The sequence below is a fragment of the Sarcophilus harrisii genome, chromosome 4, assembly GCF_902635505.1.
Source record: "Sarcophilus harrisii chromosome 4, mSarHar1.11, whole genome shotgun sequence".
Classification (NCBI taxonomy): Eukaryota; Metazoa; Chordata; class Mammalia; order Dasyuromorphia; family Dasyuridae; genus Sarcophilus; species Sarcophilus harrisii.
In genome coordinates, this window is record NC_045429.1 from 74,879,405 (window position 1) to 74,903,059 (window position 23,655).

Here is a 23,655-nt window from a genome sequence, read left to right on the forward strand (position 1 = left end):
GACCTGAACAAAGTGGAGTGTTTAAATTTATAACATTTAGTAAGTGATATTAATTGTCATCATTTGTAACAATTTAAAGAACTTTGAAAACATGATATAATTTATAGTACCTATATTTGCAAACAAAACAAAATTAATGATAATCAGAGGAGAAGGTAAATTAGCCAGAGAAACATCTTTGTTTGATAAGTTATCCAGGAGAACCAAATATTATTCATGTAACACCCTGTTATACTAATTAGATTACTAAGTCTAGAAGCAATATAATGGTCTCTAAAGTCCACATTTTCCTTCCTCTTTAGTTTTAGGAAGTTTATTTTAGATAAAAAGTTATGAGTTCAATCATAATCACTCCAAGCCCCCAGTAAGGGAAATTCCTAACATTTAGGCAGAGCCTGGGCTCTCTGCCTAATTTGATATTTATATTCTATTTCTAGTTAACCCTTTGTTGCTGAGGAAAAGTTAAGTTTCTTGGGAACATTTGAGTGATGGAACAGCAGACTATGTTATAATGCCTTTGGATAGACAGGTGTTTTGGGATAGCTGAGGAAAGAGCTGTCCATTTTTTAGGACTTTTAGCCACAGTAGAGAAAATATATAGAGAAAATATTTCTCTATATATTTTCTGTTCTAGAATGGTGATAGAGTCTGTGACCTTCCTCCCTTTTCTGGTGTAGCTCAGTTCTCCCTTAAGCTGGTCAAAAATCTACTAGAAGGCCATATTTTCTGTGAACTTTAGCCTACTGGACCCTCAGTTTTTGTCAAGTTCTGAAATAGCACCTTCCTCTTATGTAAATTCTTTAGGGCATAACAAAATCTCATATATGGCTTTGCTTGATTCAAGTAGGTATACAGTCTCCATCCAAACTTCGTTCTCTGATTCAATTAAGAAGTGTTTTTGAACTAGTAGAAATAATTAATTTTAAATTGATGAGATAATAAGTGGATGGTTGTGATGGTGTGCTCTCAGTTGTGTAGGTGAAAGAGGGTAAGACAGAAACACTAAGACAGTGGTTTGAGGAACAGGGTGGTACACAGGAAGAGCTTTCTTTTTTAGTGAATTCTTTCCATCTGATGCTAAGGTCTGTTTGTTTCTATACTTTTGAGATATTCTTCAAGTATTGTCAGTAACCCCTAAATTTGGAACATTGGTTCAAAATTCTAGTACCTTCGATACAAAACTCTATTACCCCCAATACCTTTATAGTTTTGTTATTATAATTTGTCCCTATCCTTTTCCCTCTTTAGTGCAGATAATTGAGGTAACTCTACTTTTGCTAGATATTTTCTACTTTCCTCATTAAGAAACTAATACAATTTATGATAAAGGAAGAGAAATAATTTTAAAAGTTTTTGATGTTGGGAGAGTAAATATGTGTACATAAGTTAAAATTGCAATAGTCATGAGTGCTAGAACTTAGGAATAAGTTTTTTTTTGTAAAAAATAATAAGCTTGTGAAGGGGGTGCACCAAGTTTTAAGCTCTCCTCTTTTTTTTTCCATTACTACTGCTGGTTTTAGAGAAGTTCTATTTCCTGTACGAAAAAATGTTCAGATGTCTGTTCACTTCTTTCATGTTTGATACACTGTGTCTTTGAAGACATGATCTTGCAAGTGAAGAATTCTTGTGTATTTCTACCAAGTTAGACACCATACAATAAAAGTTACATCATAGGAAAAAGAATTGCTATTAAGATGCTCAGGAATTATTTGGGAAAAAATTCCAAGAAATCTAAGACCATCCCATGGCTACAAATAGTTAAAGATTCACAAGATATGGGTAACAAGCAAGATATATCAGCATTCTAACAAAAGGAGTTAACTCTGATTTTATGACTATCACTGAAACTTAGAGTTGGCATATGACTGGAAAATGACTGGAATAATAAAAAAAAATAGAATAGATTTTTAAAAAAGGTAATGAAGAAGCATTAATTATTGGGGACATATATTTTAAATTGTTTATTTTAATAGTATTCTGTTTGTTCAAATACATGCAATCATAGTTTTCAGCCTTTATCTTTACGAATTCTTGTGTTTCAATTTTTTCTCCCTCTTCCCCCCTCCCCAAGATAGCAAGCAATCCAATATGGGTTAAACATGTGCAATTATTCTAAATTTATTTCCATATTCATCATGCTGTGCAAAAAACCATCAGATCAAAAGGGAAGGGAACTTATATCTTTTTAAAATAGCTTTTTATTTTTAAAATACATGCAAAGATAGTTTTTACATTCATCCTTGCAGAGCCTTATGTTTCAAATTTTTCTCCCTCCCTTCCTCTCAACCCCTATCTCTTAGATAGCAAGTAATCTAATATATGTTAAACATGTGTAATTTTTCTATATATATTTCCACATTTATCATGCTACACAGAAAAATCAGATCAAAAAGCAAAATAAAATGAGAAAGGAAAAAAGCAACAACAACCAAAAAGTAAAAATATTATGTTGTGATCCATTTTCAGACCCCACAGTACTTCTAAATGCAGATGGCTCTCTCCATTAGCAAGTCTATTAGAAATGGCTTGAATCACCTCATTGTTGAAAAAAGTCACATTCATCAGAGTTGATCATCACATAATTTTGGGAACATAGATTCTTGTGAAAAAATATGGGAACCAAAATGAACTAGAAATGATAGGATAGTACATTATAGACCAAGGCTTCTTAAACTTTTCTCCCCTTTTTGCCCAATAATTTTTTATGTGACCTGGGCACATAGGTCTATAAAATTGATAAGCAAATCAATCATTTAGTGATAATAAGTCATAATTTTGTGATCCCCACACAAGTGTATAGGTGTGTGTATGTATCTATATATACCTCTGTGTATGTTTGAATAATGAAATCAGATCTTTCTCTATTATGAAAGGTGGAGGTGGAAATTAGGAGAACACAGAAAATCTTAAAGGATAAAACAGATGGGAAAGATGCTTTCCTACCTTTACAGTTTTGACTAAGGGTTCTTAGCCCTTTATACCTTTAATAGTGTTCAAATGGAAGCTATTAGTAGAGCTATTTTTGATTATACAATCTATGATAACATTGCTTTTATAAAATCAATTTTATTAAAAATATGATTTTATATAGAAAACAGAATCTATTTTATTAAAGTATTGATTTCTTGAGAATTCATCATGCCTTATTATATCATGGGTATTACATATATATACATATTACATACATATATGCATGAAATCATCTTCATAAATATAGATTTTTAAATATATTTTTAGAAACATATTGTATTTTGAGAATAAAAAAGGCTATCTATGCAAGCAATCTTAAAGTGAGGCTGTCTTCTACTGTGATCTGCTAGAGATCAGGAACTTTGTTCTTTAAATTATCAAAGAAAATTTTTAGAAATGAATAGGATTAAAACTTTTGTGTGTAGTGTTGCAGATTTGAGATTCAACCTACTCTTTGAAACTATAGACTTGAATTTTATCTTCTAAATGCTTATATGAGTATCAATAGGCAGCAAGAGCCACACATAATGAAATACCTGGTATGTAACATCTTCCTTTGTTTTGATGATAGAGACTTCTGGTTTTGGAGCCTTTAAAATATTATTTTTGTCTCTTGTACCTCCATGCAAAGTTTTCTGTGAATGATGAAGCCCAGTATATGTCACTGGTGCATTAGAACTCTAAGAGTTTTGATTTATTTCAAGCTGCTTAGATGTACATTTCAACTTATGGTTTCCATGTGTACATTCTATTACCCTAGTTATAGAGCTACATATCTACATTTTTGGAAGAAAAACTTGCAGTCATCACCTTTTAGTTTTATTGAAGTTCATACTTTAGTCATAGAGATCATGGATTAATAAAAAATATATATAGAATGTGTAGCTAAAGAAAGCAACAATTAATAAGACTGGGATGGGTAAAATTAGAACTTAGGCTGGGTAGGAAGTACAGTGAGCAAGCCAGTTTCATTGCAAGAATATGTACTGTGGTCATTAAAATAATTGCATTGTGTAAAAGCTTGATCCTCACAATGTATGGAGTTCAGCTGAGTCAAATGCAAGTTACTTTTTTAAGAACAGATGGAAATGGGGAGAAAAGAATTTAAGTATTTATGGACTAATAGAAAAGGAAAATTTGGGAGATTCTGGTCTTATTTTTCACGAGCATTTTTCTTGTAAGTTTTTGACAGGGCTCATCATTTCACTTTATTGCCTCTTTTAGACTCTTATTTTCATTCACCCCCCCTCCCCCATATAGCAGTCTCTCCTTAGAAATTATGACATCAAAAATAAAATTTTGTTGATGCCTTTTATTGTTATACCACAATCAAATCTGGTTATTCCACTACATTTCTCTTATAAGAGAGAAAAATGTTTACAAAACTAACTGAAAGAGTGACAATGATGCAACATTCTGCTTCTGCAAAATGCTACTCCAGTATAAGAGGAGGGGATTCCATTTTATCATCTCTCTCTAGGACCATTTTGGATCCCAATGTGGTCATCATGAATTACATATGTAATTTGTTTTGTATTAAAGGGCATCGATTTAGTCTTATTGATATTTGAAGGAATTAATCTTCAAAACACAATTGTCAGAATAACTGAGATTACAGGGACATCTCCCCTTTTTTGGAGGAACAGCATTGATGATCAAGTGTGACTGTTTTCTCAGAGCTTACACAAATATTTTAGTCAGTCTAAAATACCTTTAGAACTTTGAAAATATCGCTATCAGTAAAACATGACAGATAAAATAGATACTGAAACATAAACCAAGAGGGGAGTCGTCTGATTCCTTTTTGTTTCAATTCCAGACAAAAATGAAATTTTAGAACTGAAAAATCACTAGATCATTTGGGCATATTTTATCATATTATGTTTTTCTTGGAAATGCACAACTGTCTTCACATTTTACCTTTAGTTATTTCTCTTATGGAGGTTATATTTGAGCAGATGATGATAGATAATCATATTCCAGGTTAAATATTTAACTTGACTCTTCCTTTCCTGACCATTGCTAACCTTGTTTATCCAAAGGATGGGGAGGTTTTTTCTCCTCTGCAGAGTTGCAGAATAACAGAGTAATACCTATCATAGTAGCTCATATTTATTTAATACTTTGATGATTTATAAAATACTTTTCTTCTATGAATGCTAAGAGTTAGGTAGCAAAGGAGCCAGAATGGCATGAAGGCTAGAGCACAAGACCTAAATTTAAATTCCACTGTTGATACTTATTAGTTGTATGACTCTGGGTAAGTCACCTCTCTCAGTCCCAGATTCTAATCTATAAATTGAATGTTTTAATCACATCTACTTATAAAGTAATGATAAAGACCAAAGCATATGCTAAGGTAAGATGCTTTGTACACTGACTTGTATAACTACTGATACTTCCATTTTTGGAAAGGCTAAGTTACTTTTCACATGGATTAATGGCAGTGGTGAATTCATTTGTTTTTTTTTGTTGTTGTTGTTGTTTTTGTTTTTGTTTTTGGTCATAATCAAAAAAATCTGGAAGGGGAATAGGTTGTTTTTTTCCCTTCTTGATACCTTGAGGATAGTTTGCTAATGAGCCTCTGTATTTGAAAGAAATGTTTCTTAAATATATAAGTAAAACTGTGAGTAGCTCATATTTTCTCTTACCTTGTACCTCTTTCCCTTCTTCTAAAAGAAGATATTTAAGGAAAGAGATATGACAGAAAAGAATTCTGCAAGCCTTGATTTTTATTCTTCTCCTAACAATAATTAGGTAACTTTGGCAAACCATTTATCTTTTTAGGCCTTTGGCTTCTTATTTGTAAAGTGAAGGGCCTAAACTAAATAATCTGTGTTTTCTTGCAGTCCTGATAATATATAAAGGAAAAACAAAGTTTGGGCTGATTAAAACATGAATGAATGAATCTATCTTTTATGGATGTAAGGATGAAGAACAGAGAAGGTGGGATGAATGAGAGGAATAACCTTTTATCCAATCATTAAAAAAAACCACTTTACTCCTTTCTGGAAATGGAAGTATAAAATTAAGAGCTTTTAATTATTTTTATAATTTATAAATTTTAATATTATTTCTTTCCTTCAATGATGGATTCAAACTCACAGGAACTCTAGGCCTCCAGATCTATAAGAAGAAGCTGCCAGAAACAGAGTTCCTGAATTTTCCTGAGTGATCCATATGGCTCAAAGAAATCCAAAGCACCCAACCAAGCATATAAATTTAAACCTTGGAATTAATAAAAATAACTTCATTGGTCAGAAAGGATTTAAAAGTTGAAGTAAATGAAAAAGAAATGACAAAATGCAGAATTTTGAGCATGAAAGCATTGCATTTTAATGCTTTGAGGTAAAGGGATGGCAGAGAATCCTTACTTTCCCTTGTAGGAAATCATATTTATGATAATGACAAGCAAGCAGTTTGACTAAACACCAGGAGAATTACCAGGACTACTTTTACACTTTCTTTTTGATTAAAAGATTTAAACAATGATAAACTGTCATCTGAAAGGTAACGTTTGAAGTATTTAATTTTGTGCATGTGCACAGAGAAAAATGTTATGTTCCCAAAAAAGTAATGTCAAAGCCATTATAATAAAAACCCCTGTCTGCAAATGTAGATCTCAAGGCAGAGTGATCATTTTTTAAAAGAAGACACCGGCTTTGCAACAGCAGGAAAATATTAAATGGTCTACACCGATCTCTCCTTTGGGATGTGTGAGCATTGCCAGCATGAATTTCTGACATATGTGAGTTAAAATGTTTCCTTTTTAACTTAACATCCCCAATTTACTGGCTGCCTTGAGACTTTCTTTTGGTTTCTCCATAAAAGTCAAAGGCTACATTTTGGAGGGTTTTATGATTAGAAGAATGTTTCAAGAACAGATATAGGAGAAATAAAAGAAATGCCTCTGGTTTGGGATTATATCTGTAGGGTTAGTGCCATCTCGGAAATGAACCAAAGTTCCATTAGGTATTATTTCAAGAGAACAGAGTTGGCTAAGTTCAAATTCAGTTGCTTAAAGAGAAGGTTGCAGAGTGTTGCCTTTACTAGTGTTGAAACAATGATCTACTTTTCTTTGTGGACCCTCATATTTACAATTTCTTGCACTATTTGACTCAGAGCAAGTGAATGATTACTTAAGTTTATGTTGGTACCAAAACCATAGAATTTCAAGTTGGAGGGTATCTGGGTGAACATGCAATTGAACCAACACTGGGAAAAAAATTTGATTTACAGTATATCTAATAAGTATCCATCCAGCCTTTGCTAAAAAAATATCTCCCATTAGGTGAAATCCACTATTTTCTGAAGTAGGCCATTTCATCTTGGGATGTCTATTCCTTTTGGATACTCCTAATTGTTAGAAATTGTCTAACTTTTTTTGGGGGAAAGTATTTACTTCCATCTATAGTTTTTAGCTCAGCCCTTGGGGGCCAAACAGAACAAATATAATTCCTTCTCATACAAGACCTTTCCCTCAAGGGTCTATCTTGGCGCTCTTGTCTTTTCCCTCTATTCTATTTCACATAATATTTTCATTAAGCTCCAAGTGAATACTGGATGACCTCTTTTTGAATCTCATCAACTCCCACAGTGGCAACCATTATCTCTCTATATAGATGAGTCTCAAATTTATTTGTCCCGCTAACTTTTTTCTTGTTTTCCAGAGCCACATCTCTAACTTTCTATGGACAATTTGAACTAGATGTTTTACAAAAATCTGAAACTCAACAAATCCGAAATTGAACTCATTTATCTTTCCCTCTTAACCTTTCTCTCCTACCTCATTTCCCCATCATTATGAGGATACTGTCATCCTTCTAGTTACTCAGGTTTATAATGTAGATGTCTTCAATCCTTCTCTATCTGTCTTTCTGTCTTTTTTTGTCTCTCTTAATCTTGTCTCTGTCTGACTGTTTGTCTCCAATATTCAATCAGTTGTCAAGTCTTTTTGTTTCTATCTTTGTGCAATCTCTTCTATATATTCTCATGTTTTTTTTCCTTTGTACAGGCCCTCATTATTTCACACCTGGATTGTTAATAATAATATTCTGCTTGGTCTTCCTCTGTCTAAAGTCTTTCTCTCTCCAGTCCACTCTATTCTCCAAATTGATCTTAAAGTACAGGTTTGACCATATCATTTTTTCACACTTTTCATACAACTATAGTGGCTCCCTATTGCCTACAGAATCAAAATTCTTCCCAGGCTTTTTATAGTTTACCCTTCTATATATAGCTTCTTTAAGTCTCAGCTAAAGTTCTACCTTGGGGAAGAATCTTTTTTTTTGTTGCTTTTTAATGCTAATTTTCTTTTATATATCTTATAAATTTGTATTTTTATACATAATATTAAAACAAAAAAGACAGAAATACACAAAATTGAAATTTAATGTTTCTTTTTTGATGGCCTTCAAGGAAGGATGATATTTCATAATATTTATGTATTTGTAGTTATTTATTTATATTTTATCTGGTTTAGATTGGTTGACGTTGGTCTTCCTATTTTTGGAAAGATGTATTAAAGATTTAATTCTATATTACTACAAATATTTTTCTCTGGATACTGCAAAAAATGCTTTGTGTAGAATATCAAAATGTCAATACCACTGGACTATTTTCTAGTATTTATTAATATTTATTGAGTTGATGCTTATAATTAAGAGAATAATAGTATTGATTACTTCAGATTATTTGTGCCAGTTTGGGTTATGTTATTGTAAAACTTCACTTTGGAGCAATTTGCATCAAATTCTTGGACTAGGTAGCATTTGCTTCATCTTTTGAGCTAGTTAATGAATTATGAAAATTATTAGGGTAAAAAAATCTGATTTTACTCTTCTAGCCAGCATTCCTTTCACTTTCAGGATCCTGTTTTATGATGGGGGATATTTGAAGTCTGACAGAGACAATAAAAACCTTAAAACTTGGTAAGAATAGTGAAATCTTCACTCTTTAATTACTTCTCAAATAATTTAGATTAGCAGAATTTCATTCTGGAAAGATGGGAGCTATGATTCTTATGCATTTTGGAATTTCCTTTTCTTCTTCTATCAATAATACTTTTATGGGTACAATCAGAAAAAAAAACCACAAAGACTTCATACCTTTCATGGAAGATTAAGATGAAGAAATTGAAACATTCATCATGATGCTTGAAGGAATAAAACTAAAAGCCTAATAAATAATAATAATAGTGGTAAAGATTTGATGTGATAGGATGGAAATGTTCCTTCTTCATTTATACAGATGTAGATAGACACACACACACATAAATCATTTTGACAAATAGCTACAAAAGGTTGAGGGTAACTGACCTAAAACCTGTTAGTAAGTTAGGGGAATGTCTGCCCAGAGCATTGAAGACTTACCCTGGTGGAATGAGTAGATAAAATAGTTTGTTTCAATGACCATGAAGGTGGCTGAAGTAGGCACTGAGGAACACTTAGAGCTTGGTCAGACATTGAAGATGACAGGGTCATGAATTGCACATGTATGCCATGTATATGGAATATTAAAAAGACCAATTTGGCTAGATACCAACAAGATATCAAAAATATATGCTTAAAGGTCTTTTTCAGTAGTTGGGTGGGGAAGAATGGTTCTTTGTCATTAACTGAGCTTTATGCAAATTCTACTCTTTTTTCAGATAACATTTTATATTATCTTACATAATACATAATACATTTAATACAAAATATTAAAACAAAAAAGACAGAAACAGACAAAATTGAAATTTAATGTTTCTTTTTTGATGGCCTTCAAGGAAGGATGGTATACAGATGTAGATAGACACATACACACACACACATAAATCATTTTGACAAATAGCTACAAAAGGTTGAGGGTAACTGACCTAAAACCTGTTAGTAAGTTAGGGGAATGTCTGCCCAGAGCATTGACCATACTTCTTAACTTTCGTCTTGCCACTGGATTTTGATGACTCTGAGGCTGATAACTTACCTCTGACTCACTTCAATGCAATTCAAATGTAAGTCAAGACATTACCCATAATCTACTATTTTACCCCAAGATTATTATGTTATTCAAAAAATAAAGGATATGATACAAAGGACTAATTGTATGGGACTTTATCTTCATTGGTGGAGATCAGGGTCTCACATGTGCTTCAGAGACAGGGCAGATTTAGTGAGAGCAGGAAAGAAAGAATTCCAGTTTCCTAATCTCTAGGTTATTATGGCTTCTAGCTTTTTAAAAAAGCTTTTTTTTTATTTTCAAAACTATGTATAGATAGTTTTCAACATTCACCCTTGTTCCCTTCCTCCCACTTCTCTCCCAGGCAGCAAGTAATTCAATATATGGTAAATACATGCTTTCCTTTTCTATATATTTCCACAATTATCACACTGCACAAGAAAAATCAGATCAAAAAGAAAAAAAAAATGAGAAAGAAAACAAAATTCAAGCAAACAATAACAAAAAGTGAAAATACTATGCTGTGATCCACACTCAGTCCCAACAGTGCTCTCTCTGGATGCAGATGGCTCTTTCCATCACAAGACCATTGGGACTATCTTGAATTACCCCACTGTTGAAAAGAGTATGATTTCTAACTTTAAAAATGAGAAAATGGACAATATCAATTTCACTTTAGATTGCTGAAAAGAGAAAAAAAAAACCACACAAACCCTGGAAAGACATCAACATATGACAAACTGGCAATCTTCCTCATATCCCTATCCTTACTTTGAAATGTTGGAGACTTTAGGGAATTTCCCCTTTGGGTGAGATCTGGGGCTCCTTTTGATTAGACTGAGTTACTGCATTTGTCCGGGTATATCTTCTCTGATTTCTGTTTTGCTTTCAACTTGTATAGATACATTTCTTTGCAAAAAAAAAAGAAAAGGGAAAAAAAGAATGAACAATTACAAACACACACACACAGATTCGCCATATAGATATTGCTTCCATTGACATAGCTTTTTTTTAATAGATTCAGATGAAGAAATTATGAAGACTAAATATAAAATGTTATCTTAAAAAAGAGTAGAATTTGTATAAAGCTCAGTTAATGACAAAGAACCATTCTTACCCACCCAACTACTGAAAAAGACCTTTAAGCATATATTTTTGATATCTTGTTGGTATCTAGCCAAATTGGTCTTTTTAATATTCCACATACATGGCATTCTACTTCCAACCTCCATATCTTTGCACCAGCTGTCCTCCATATCTGAAATATACTCCTTCCTCAATTAAGAATCCTGACTTGTCACTTTCATTGTGAGAGCTTGACTAATCCAATTCCCCAGGTGCTAATTCCACCTTCTCTTGAATACTTTGCCTCTCTTTTATATATACCTTTATATGTACGTGTTCGTCTCTCCTAACAGAATGTATGTTCTTTGAGAGCAGAAACCATGTGACTTTTTTCTTTGAATTCCCAAAACCTTGCCTGGTCTCTGGCATATAGGTGCTCAATAAATAGCTTATTGATTGATTGACAGAAGGATTCAAGGTAACAGGAATTACTTTTAGCTATATAGATCAGGGTAGACTTTATGAAGAATAGTATTGAGCTAGTACTTGAAGGAAGAGAAAATAGCAGAGATAAAGTTTTTATTAAGCACTTACTGTGTACCAATAATATAATCATCAGTGAGGATATAGATGCAAACAAAAATCCATTCCCTATCCTGCAGAAGTTTAAATCTTAATTGGGAAGACAACACATAAAAAGGATCAGGAAAGGAGAGAAGGGGAAGGTCCCTGTGTGTGTCTGTCTCTGCCTGTCTGTCTTTCTGTCTTTGTCTCTGTCTCTATGTTTCCTCCCTCCCTCCATGTCTGTCTTTCTCTCTGATTATCTGTCTTTCTGTCTAGATATCTATCCTGGATGTATTCTCCCCCACTAGAATAGAAGAACATATTAAGAACAGAAGACATGTCCTGACCCCCTTCTTTATAGCTCCATTGCGTAGCATAATGCCTGACACATAGTAAGCCCTTATTAAGTACTTGTTGATTAACTGACTGCTTTTAAAACTCCTGAATCCATTTAAATATATGAATCATTATTGTCAATTCTTATTGATACATATTAAACCAAAGGTCTGCACTCAAGATTTATCTGATGACAAAATTAATTCCATTGGGTAGATTGATTCTTAGTCATTCAATTCAAGGGGTTAAAATGATTTCTGAATCTTTTTGTTGAAATATACACAATTATTTAAACTGCCTTTCTTTTTTTTTTTTTTTTTTACTAACTCTGAGTTAGACCACAGTTAGAGTATGACAGACTTTAGATTCTGTTCCAGTTCTAATGTGAGACATCTAATGATGTGAGGTACCTGATATTTGCTTTATAGGAGGCAGTCTTCTTATAGGGAAGTGGCATTGTTATAAATTGCATGGAGAATAATTAAGGATTTCACATTGCAATAGTAGACCCAAATTTTAGGAAGCATTTAAATAAGTACTTTTTTGAAGGACTGTAACTATTATTGTATCTATAGAATAAGAGATTAGGCACTTTTAGTAATAGGAATGAGTGGTAGGTTACTTTGTATTCTCTTACAAACAAATACAGTCTCGCTCTTCACTTAAAATATTTAAAGTAAAAACAATGAATTAGAATTTTTTAACTTCTGTTCATAATTGGGCTTATGGTTACAGTAGGACTTTGACATTTTTTTTTTGCTTTGAAACTTCAAATTCAGTATTTGCTGACCAATTTTGATGAGAAAAACATGCATTAGTCTCACATGGTTGTTATCCTGGTTGAGGAGGAGGAATGTGAGGGCCAGATGTACTGTTCACTCCCTGCTACCATTGGTATTTCCATCGATCCTGGCATCTCCTTCCCAGCAAAGGCAGTTAGGTTGACGTCTACAATGCTGAGGTTATGTGCCTCAGTGGACAGGTTCCTGGGGCAGTTTCTGTAGGATTATGTGGCTGCTGTATATAGTCAACTGGATCCCCAAATAATAATACTGGGAAGGGCACAGAGCAAGGTCAGGAGAAGGAGAAGCAGCAGGAGCACAGGTAGAGGTGGAGGTGCCAATGGAGGACCCAGGACTCCTGGCAGCCCCAGTAAGCATGGATAGAATGGAGTAGTGGGAGAATTTTAAAGGTCCCACTTCCTCTCAGAAAGTGAGTTGGGTCAAAAAGGAAGGAGCCTGGCTGGACTGAGCTGGCTTGTTTCTCCATAGCTATAAACCCCAGTTGGGGAACTGGAGATGTACTCCTTGTACCCTATGGAATCAATTAACAACATATAGAGTTACCACTATATTTGTAAACTTATCACACATAAGCTAAGTAACAGTAAGATAAATGCTAAAATATACTAAGAGAACCAATGGTCCTTGATATACAGCATTTGGAATTGGAGTCATAGAAAGTTGACAGTATAGTGAACCAAAGTGCAAATTCTTTGCACAGCATAAAGTCAAGTGAAATCATTTTGCTTATTGAATCACTATAGATTACTAAGTACTAATTTATTAGAGGAAGATTTATTTACAATTGCAATTTATATAACACTACCATTCCTCTTTAAGTATTTGTTCTACTAGTAGTTCCCTTTAGTTAACATATTCTCTCCTTAATTGACTCTCTATTTTTACTGTATTTTTGTCTTAAAATAATAGATGCCATACACAAAAAAGATAATGAACTCTTTACTCTCTTTTTCCTTTTATCCTTTCTTCTCTACTTTTAAAGGAATATTTGCTAATGCTGTAAGTGTTGATTGTACACTTATTATAAAGTTACGCATGGTGATTTATCCTGCACCTGTACTTCTTGGTATTGATCAGATGCTAATTAAAATATAATATCTTATTTCATTAATGTACTGTAGAAACAAATGAACAAAGATACTTCAGGATGCAAAGAAGCAACTAAAAAGATTAAGTACTCCAAAGTAGGATCTATAAAGGCAAATGATATTGAAGGTTTACCCTGGAAAATAGTGTAATAATTAATGTTAAATTTTGTTGTTTATTTTAAACCCAAACTGTGATTTCACAATTTGGAAACTGTGGTGAATAGTTTCCCTCCACTAAAGAAGATTGAAAGCTACTCAATAACTTAGTCTTTTGGGCAGTGAGGTAAATGGCTTGACTAAGGTCACACAGCCAGCATGTGTCAGAGAACATAATTGAACACAAACCTGTTAAAAGCAGTACTTGAACGTAGGTCTCTGAGGTAGGCTCTCTTACTTCTGTCATCATCACTTAACATACTGAGAATTATAAGAGACAGACCGTAAATCATGTACTTCTTGTGTCTTGCAAACAATTCAAGTGGTTTAAGAATTTAAGCACCAGCTTAAATTTAAGAACATGCAAAAAAGAGGGTAAAAATCCCCACTCTGAAGGACTTATATTTTAATTATAGTCTAATGATTCTTTTGGGTCCAAACAAAACGAGTCTAATCCTTCTTTCCTATGCCATAAACTTCAAGTACTTGAGGACAGCTATCATGACCCTTTCTCCACCCTCCAACTCTTCTCTTTTCTAGGTTAAACATTCCTGGCTCCAAAATGAACTGTACATGGCAAGGACTCTAGGTACTTCACTAAGCCAACTGACTTTTGGTAGATATGTCTAAGGTGAAAAGGTTTGAATACAGGCCCAATGGCAGATTATTTCTATTATTCAAATACCAGCCAAACTAAATTCGGAAAGGTTACTTGTTAGAAGGTTGGCCATCAAGAGATTAATTCTTTTGGCCAAAATAAATTATAAAAATCATTTAGAGAAGTCTGGAGGTATTGCTGGGTACAGTGGTCAAAAGAAATATTCTTTATGATGAAATCACAGACTTTTCAAAGAATAGTATCCTATACTTCCGTAAGATGAAATAATTTTATAACGTTTTGTTAATTAACTAGTAAACATGGAATTTTATTGATATAACTGTAAAGCTCACTGGGATAGGATTACCGAGTTGACCTCTTTAAGTTCTTTCAAGGTGATAATGACTGATCTAAAAGTGCCCAAGAAGTATTGAGTTGGAAGGACTCTAACAGAATCTTCTTTATTATCCAGTTGCAGCAACAGCAACAAAAACAATTCGTAGAGTCACATTTAATTGGGTGAATGGTCATTCCGTAATTACATTGCTGGCCTTTCATGGAAGGGGAAAATAATTTGGATTCTTAGAGCATATATGACAGGAGGGATGGAAGACAAGTAGAGGAAAGTTGTTTAGGATTACTAGAAGAGAGGGAAAAGAATCTTACTCATTAGAAGAATGTTAGCATAATTGATAATGCTTCTTTTCCCCCACTAATGAAAGAACTTCTGTATTTTTGAACAGGGTGGTGGTGATTGTCCAGAAATGAGCATTGGAGCCATCAAAATTGCCCTGGAAATTTCTCTTCCTGGATCTTTTATATATGTATTTACCGATGCACGATCCAAAGATTATAGACTGACTCATGAAGTATTGCAACTCATCCAACAGAAGCAGTCACAAGTAAGTATAAATTCATTCCCAGGCTTTACTAGGTGACCATAGGGTTAAGTAGTACTAGAAATAACTTCTTAGATCTGACCATTATGTGGAACAATTCTATTATTTGGGCAAAGCAGTAACTGGACCTATGTATACATATTAGTTAATATACATATCTTTTAGATAGACATTTAATCTTCCTCGTGGAGTACAGGCTAGCTTTCTGGAGGGCTTCAGGGTCAGTCAGAGTCAGGATAAATCAGAGTCCTTGGTCTTTAGGGGGAGAAGTGAAAGAGGCAGCCAAGCAGAATCCTGGATTCTGGAGTCCCGAGTCACCAATCTCTCTCCTCCTTCTCCTGCCAAGTGACTTGGGAGGGACTCTGTCCCTTGGGCCCTCAGATCTTTCCCCATGATTATCTTAACACCAAATATTCAGCAAGCACCAGCAGTGAGAAGAGCCATTTATCCAAACATATGCTAATAGAGTCATTGTCTCACATTGAATAGGTAATTAGCTTTAAGGTGCTCAGTTGTCTGATTCAAGCATACCTTTTTGGAGTTTCAGCCCTTTATACTTCATGGATTGGATTTTTGGGGTATTTGCTTTTTTAAAGGAGAAAGTTTGGATCTTGACCTGTGATTTCATGGGTAAGGATCTTCTTGTGTGCAAACTCTTAGTACTGATTCAGATAAATAATTCATCCATAATTTACAGTCTTAGAAAGTTATCTGAGGACACTGAAATGTCCATAGTCATACAATTAGTGTCAGAGGAAAAATTTAAACCTGTATTTTTCTGACTTCATGCATGACTTCACACATCTTCTCAAGAAGCTTAACAGCCTTCCTATTATTTACAAATTATTTTTGCAGCAATTTTTATGTTTTTCCATCTGAAATACATAATAAAAAATGTCCAAGTGATAAATTATTGACATTAAAAAGGTTGACCCTTTTACTTTGCCTTTTCTATGCAATTGGGTTTACAATACTCATCCCAGGAATTATTTTGATTACAGGTGGTATTTGTGCTGACGGGAGACTGTGATGATAGAGGCCATATTGGTTATAAAGTTTATGAAGAGATTGCTTCTACAAGTTCGGGTCAGATTTTCCACTTAGATAAAAAACAAGTCAATGAGGTAAAGTCTATATGATTAAAAAAAAAAAACCATCAGAATAAAGAAATAATGAATCCAGTATTTTTAGCTAACTTGACTAACTGTGACTCATTTTATTACCCTTTCAGTTGTTAGAGGCTATTTGATAGAATTATTGTTTATTTAACTGCATCTCTGTGTTCAAGATAGGTAATCGATGATAAAATTTTTCTGGCTCAGCATTGAGTCTACATATATTCATTTTGGAATTGTCTTCTGTGTAACTGTTGATATACTTAGACTTAAATAGAAATTTATTTAAATAAAAATGGAATTGATGATTAATCTTTTTCCTTCCTTAGATCAGTAAAAGAGTTTAATTAACACTGATAACATGTATTTTGCATACCTTGCCAAATATTTATGAACCAAAGAGGGATACAGAGCAATGGTGTCAAACTCAAATAGAAATAGGACCTAAAGATCCCTAAAGGTGTTTAGAAAACCACATATTAACAAATATATTCTTTTAAAAATTATTTATATTACATAGTATTATCTTATATAATAAGACCTATATTATATTTTTATTATTTATTTTGTTAAATATTTTCAGTTACATTTTAATTTGGTTGGGGCCACACTCCTAGCCCTTTGTGTTTGATACCTCTAATGAAGAGAATTCTAGTTTATAGGATCAATCTTCTATTGGGACTTATGGAAAGATATGGATGAAAATGACTCAGAATGAATAATTTGAGAGGTATTGAAATCTCTAACAATAAAGAAAATAGGCATATCAACAGAAAATGTATCAATCTAAATATAAACCCTGTATTGAAATTGGCAAAAGATATCTGATAATTTAAATATGTTTCATATTTTTTAAATTATTCATCAATCATAGTTAAATTTATATTAAAATAGCAGGATTATGATAATTTGTAAATAAAAATTAGAGAATCTATTCAAAAGACTAGGTTTTACAAGTTGATAATAGATTTTAAAGTATGAAAGAAAAGTCTTCCAAATGATACAATCATTTTATTTTGATGGTACAACTGCATTTATTTCTTGTCACTCAAGTGATTGGTTACAAATACATTTATACAACCTTGATGTGTTGTAAACATAATGCAATTTAAAAGTTGAATTCTCAAGGAGGCTTTAAATTCTCCTTTCTTAACTGATAATTTGAGTAAAGAGTTAGTCTTCCCATGACTATTACATTTACAGTGTCACAAACTGAATACTATTGCATTCGTTGTAAAAGAAACTTTTTATTATTTCATTATCTCAAAAGAAGCCTGATCTTTGTCTTTTTCACTTGGCAGAGTTTACAGTCCTGTCACAACTTAGTTGACCATTTTCTATGTGGCTAAGGGGAAAAAAAGACTGGGGGAAGAGACTTTTGGCCATCCTTCTAGTTATGATTTTTTTTCTCAATTTTGTAGAGGTTGGTCCTAAGAGTACCTCTATCATTGACCTATATTTGAAACTTTTCCATCTGGGAAGGCTTGGTTAGAACATGTTTTCCACTAGTAAAAATTTTGAGAACCTTCCATTGAAAGAGTTAACACTCTTTTGTGTCATGGATTCTTTGGTGGTCTGGTGTGCTGATAAATTCTTTCTTAGAATAATGTATAAAGTAAAATACAAAAGAACCCAATTCTATAGAAATCTATGATATTTTCATATCTAAGTTCAAATATCTCCTCTAATTTATCCATGGATCCCATTTAAGAACTCCTTTTCTAGAAGGAGGTAAAGGAAACCACCCTAATTTTTGCCATCTAGGGAATTTCCAGTAAAAAAGAGAGTTAAATTTCTTATATATTAGATAGGAAGTAAGAGACCTGGGAAAAAATGAAGTTACTTAAAGTCTCCCAACATATCTATTAAAAAAACAAAACAAACAAACAAAAACCAAACAGAAACCCACCATAAATAAAGGCTCTCTGGACTACAAGATTTGATTTCTGGTTTTCATTGCTGTCAGAATTGATGTTAAAAAAACAGTGATGTTTGATGGAGTGTGAATTTGGCACAGCTTGAAACTGTACTGATTAATCTGTCACTGGTGTTTTAAATAATATGTCTAGCTTGTTCCTGCTATTTTGGGTACAGCTCACTCCAGGCTAAATATTCAGACTGGTCTTTCTCTTTTTTTGGCTTAAGATAGAGACTTTTTCTGAAGCCCTTGTTCTGAATGATATGTATTTTTAAAAATATATGTCGTTTTATTTGTCTATGTTCCTGGCCCTATACCAGAAGCTATTTGAAAAACATGACCCTATCACTGACCTTGAAAATAAGTAGAAACGGGTGTTTCCTCTAGAATGTGAAAATGTGTCAGAGGAGAATATAACATCAAAATCTACAGGAAATTTGTGAAAACAATATATATATATATATATATATATATATATATATATTTATTCTTTCTCTTCTTTAAGCTCACCTAATTAAATGTCAAAAAGCAGTAAAGAACTCAGTGAGACTGAGTTGATATATTTTCTGTACATTCACATGGACATGATTCACATATATAAATTTATTAGCATTTCTTGATGCTAGTAATCAGTTTTGAATCCAAAATAAACATATAAGTCAATGGAGATGATCAATATCAATTTCTTCAATGTAAGTAGACATATATTTGTCAATGTAAACATATGGAATTATATTGAACATAAACATACACATCATATCATACATACTTACCATTCAGCCTCTTAAATAAGATGAAAATTATATGGGTGTTATGGGCCAGAACTCTGAATTTGAAACAAGGATTCTTACAAGTTGCTAACTCAGTGGAATTGATAGAGACAATGGTTATTTAGCTTGGTGCTTAATAGTTCTCTACTTCAGTACATGTACTTAGTACTTATAGTTCCACAAGATTCATACCTATGATAAGAGAGCATATAAGCTCAGACAAACTCAGTCAGAATCAGAACTAGGAAAGAAAAAGAAGTTGTGGCAGGCTCTCCTCCTTTGCTTCTCCACTGAAACCAAGATCCGGAAGGTCTCCAGAAAAACTAGCCAAGGAGTCAAGACTTTGAAGGAGACAATAAAGGATTTGGACTTTAACCCTTGGCTGCTCGGATGGTGATTACTGAACTGAAACAAAGGCTGCTGCCAGAGACACCAAGAAAACCTCAACAGGGAATATTAAATTTTAAAGAGAATATTGCATATGGACCTGTGAATATTCCATAACCAATTTGGAAAAAAAAACAGAATATCTTGGTCTCCCTTGAACTACTGAAGCAAATATTCTTGTTACTATATTTTCAGAAATCAGAGAAAGTTTCTTCATCATTTACTTTGATGAAGTCTGAACCATAGTAAAAGTATAAATGATAGATTCCATAGACCATCTGAATGAAAGCCTGCTTTTTATATACTCATAAATGTTATTCTAGAGAAAGATAAAAAATAATAAAAAAACCTATAAGATATAATCAAATCACATGCTAAATATCCCTACAAAGGTTTACAAAAGAAATATGAGAAAGGAAAGAATATAACATACAAAAAGGCCTACACCTAAAAAAGGTGAAAACTAAACATGAAATTAATCTATGAAGGGGAAATGGATCAATAAATCAGTGGAGCCCAGTCAACGTCTGTTTAGAAAAAAGCAGACCTATGTAGATAAAATACACAAACAAAAAGTGCAGTAGACAAGTGAAACCCAGGTTATAGTCAATTTAAGCAACTTGAAAAAGATAAACTATGAAAGGGGGAGAAAAGATTATTTTCTTCCAGATATACATTCTCTCCGTGGCTCTCTGTGTTTCTGCCTCTCTCTGACACACACACACACACACACACACACACACACACACACACGAGAGAGAGAGAGAGAGAGAGATAGAGAGAGAGAGAGAGAGAGAGAGAGGAGAGAAAGAGGAGATAAAGAAAAAGAACTTAACATTTCTTCTCATTGGGACACTACAGGGAGAAAGATGGAGATAGGAGTTAGCCATAACAGAGTAACCAAGAAAGTAAGCTGAGCCATGGACAAGAATGTAGAATTGTGTGGCATTAGAGACCAAACACTTGTGGCAAAATAAACTTCAGCTAAAAAGCTGAAAATAGAAGAAACAGAAAGATTATGACTCAGTGATCTGGGTTTGGATTAGTAAAAGGAAGTAATAGCATTAGGTTCCTACTGTTTCCAACTATAGATTACTATAACTGATTTTGTTCCTTCTTCCTTATGACTGTTCGTTTTGTTCCTTTCAAAGACAAGGGTCAACAGCAAATAATATTTTGGAAGGAAAACAAACCTAAAAATTGGTACCATGAATGTGAATGGGATAAATTCATCCATAAAAGAAAGGAGGGTAGAATCGTATTAAAAAAAAAAAAAAAAAAAAAAAAAAAAAAAACCTTCCTAATTTCTTCTTAGTCACCAAATATGTGTCCATTTGCAGAGACTATTCCCCTAAGACTTTTGTAGAGATAAGAAAGTAGTGATATGGTTGTCTTTTTTTTTCCCCAACAAATATGTGTTTTCTCCCACAAGTATATGACATTTACCCCCTTTTTTACAGATATTTTAAGAATTAATTCTCTCCCTGATTTCATAATTATATCATATCCTACAAAGACCTCCTTTGTATATTTGGTCCCCTTATGTTTGGGATTGTGACTGGGAATCCAAACAGCATCTCCAGTATCATCAAAAGAGAAAATTATTTCTTTTGGAAATTTTAAAATAATTTTTCTAGGTTTTTTGTTTTGTTTTGTTTTCTTGTTAAACAACTTCCAGTTTCATCTTTGAATACCTTTAGCATGATCTGGTCTAATAGTCTCATGTCAAGCTTCTGTAAATTTGTTTTACCTTCCAATAATTCTTGCTTTTTATGAGTCAATATTGCTCACAATCTTCCACCATCCTCTTGTATAAGAATTTATGCACAAGTTTATATTATAAAACCATGTTGCTCTTGGCTCCTATAACACTCTCCTTGGCAAAATGATCAAGTATTTGCTGGCAGTTTTCAGTCTCTTTTGGCATTCTCTTTTGTTGATTGATTCACATTGGTTAAACTTCCTTAGGAAATGCTGAGAATCTATTCTTCTATCTATTTTTTCCCCTTTTTGTTTAAATAGGTCAGGTTAGCAATACTTAACATTAGAGATGTTTTAATTGCATTCCTTTCTTCTCCTTCTCCTCCTCTTCTCCTTCTTCCTTCTTCCTTCTTCCTTTTCTTTTTTCCTCCTCCTACTTCTCCTTTTCCTCCTTCTTCTTCCTCTCTTCTTCCTTCTTCCTTTCTCTCTCTTCTTCCTTCTTTCTTCCTTTTCTTTTTCTTCCTCCTTTTCCTCCTCCTCCTTTTCCTTCTTCTTCCCTTTTCCTCTCTCCTTCCTTTCTCTCTTTTTCTCTGTCTCTGTCTATTTCTCTGTGTGTCTCTCTCTTTGTCTCTGTCTCTCTGTTTCTCAACTTGTTATTGTTTTGAATTCTTGTCATAACAATCTGATAGTCTGATTATTCAGAAATTTCTCATCAAGAACTAGTCACTTTTGGTAACATTTTGTGTTTACCATATCTAGTCTCCTTATTCTCCTTTTTCAAGAAAATTTTCAGGATGTCTTGATATGAAGCTTCTCTTGTGGCCTATAAATCTTTAACACAAAACTAATGATGATTTTATGCTTTTCTTTCTGTGTCTATAGATAAATCATTCATTAATTAGTATCTGGCCTACTCTCTGTACCAAGGCTGGCCCTCGAAAAATAAATATAATTCAGTCAAATCCTGTAAACCAGTACCATATCCCCAGCCAGATCTTGTATTCTGCTGGCATAGTCCTCAAGAATATAGTTATTTTCAGGACACTGTGCATTACATTTTTGTTTTGGAGAGTCATAATAAAAATAATGTTAATAGGTTACAGCTTTCATGTTATCTGCACATGGTAAAGGGTAGTTTAATGTAAGAGAAAACTTTTGGTTAATTTAATTGCCATAAATAATTGTAGGTTAATTGTTCCTAAGATATTATAATATTTGTGAATCCAGAACATAACAATTTGCTTTTGAAAACATAAAATCTAGAAGATTATGTAATGAAATGATAAATTCTAATTTTCTCAGACATATAAAGTTTTAGATGCTGTGTTTATATCACATAATAGATTAATAGAATTGTTATTTTTTGACTTTTTCCCTCATGGTTAAATAGTATTAAAAGTGTTGTGAGTATTCACTTTTCTGACAATCTAACAAAGAGGAAAAATAGTTAATTGTTGAAGGGAAGTTTGTTTGAGAGATTTCCTTGTAACCCATGATAAACTAAAGGAAACCGTCTTTGTTCCATACATTTTTCAGGTTTCTTTATGCATTCTTATAATTACCCGACTGCAATGGGGTGTTAGACAAGCAAAATCTTTGGATAGGGTGAGCTATTTCTGAGTCTCTGTGTAATTTAGGCCAATTTTTTCCTATGTTACAAACATTGAAAATGTTTCTCTCTTTTATTTTTATTTTTTTTCCCTAAGAATCCCAGAGGAAAAATATACTTCAAAGTCATTAGAGAAAGGGAATACTAAAAAAGGTCTTTCAAAAGCTGTTGATAATGTTTTTTAAAAATTATAAACAAATAAGTTACACCAGGAGATATGGCAGCTGGCTCTTCCCATCAACTTTGCCTTTCAGATATAAACTTGAAAACTTTGGTCAATATGTTTTTGTTTAATCCTAAATGTTTGATACCATCTGTTTTTAGAGAGCCAAATGGTTTAAGGAATAAATGACATTCATGAAAATGTAAGCTCTGTTTATAACTGTAGCTTATTTGTAAATTTATTTATAAAATTAATAATAAAATAAAATAAATTTATAAAATTTATAAAATTATTTATAAAAATAAAATTAATAAAATTAATGATTTTGTTAATGATTGATTAATGATTATTAATGAAATTAATGATTGATACTTTCAACTTTTTTTTAATATTGTACTAGAGCCTGCGATAATGATATATAAACCTGTTTATACGAGTTTAAAATATCTATGGATATCTTGTTCTTACTATACTTTGTATCAATTCACTTAAGATTGTGGGTTTTTTTTTTTTTTTTTTTGGCTGAGGCAATAGGGGTTAAATGACTTGCCCAGGGTCATACATCTAGGAAGTATTA

The 23,655-nt window shown here is 32.8% G+C and overlaps 1 protein-coding gene across 3 annotated transcripts in view; it reads left to right on the forward strand.

Annotated features, from left to right (window-relative positions):
- Positions 1-23,655, forward strand: part of HMCN1 (hemicentin 1) — a 465,183-nt gene that overhangs the window by 121,955 nt on the left and 319,573 nt on the right. For all 3 annotated transcript variants that reach the window (XM_031937038.1, XM_031937039.1, XM_003767514.3), the window contains exons 3-4: positions 15,260-15,418; positions 16,417-16,539. In XM_031937038.1, the coding sequence (XP_031792898.1) occupies positions 15,260-15,418; positions 16,417-16,539 (282 nt within the window). The remainder of the gene's footprint in view (positions 1-15,259; positions 15,419-16,416; positions 16,540-23,655) is intronic.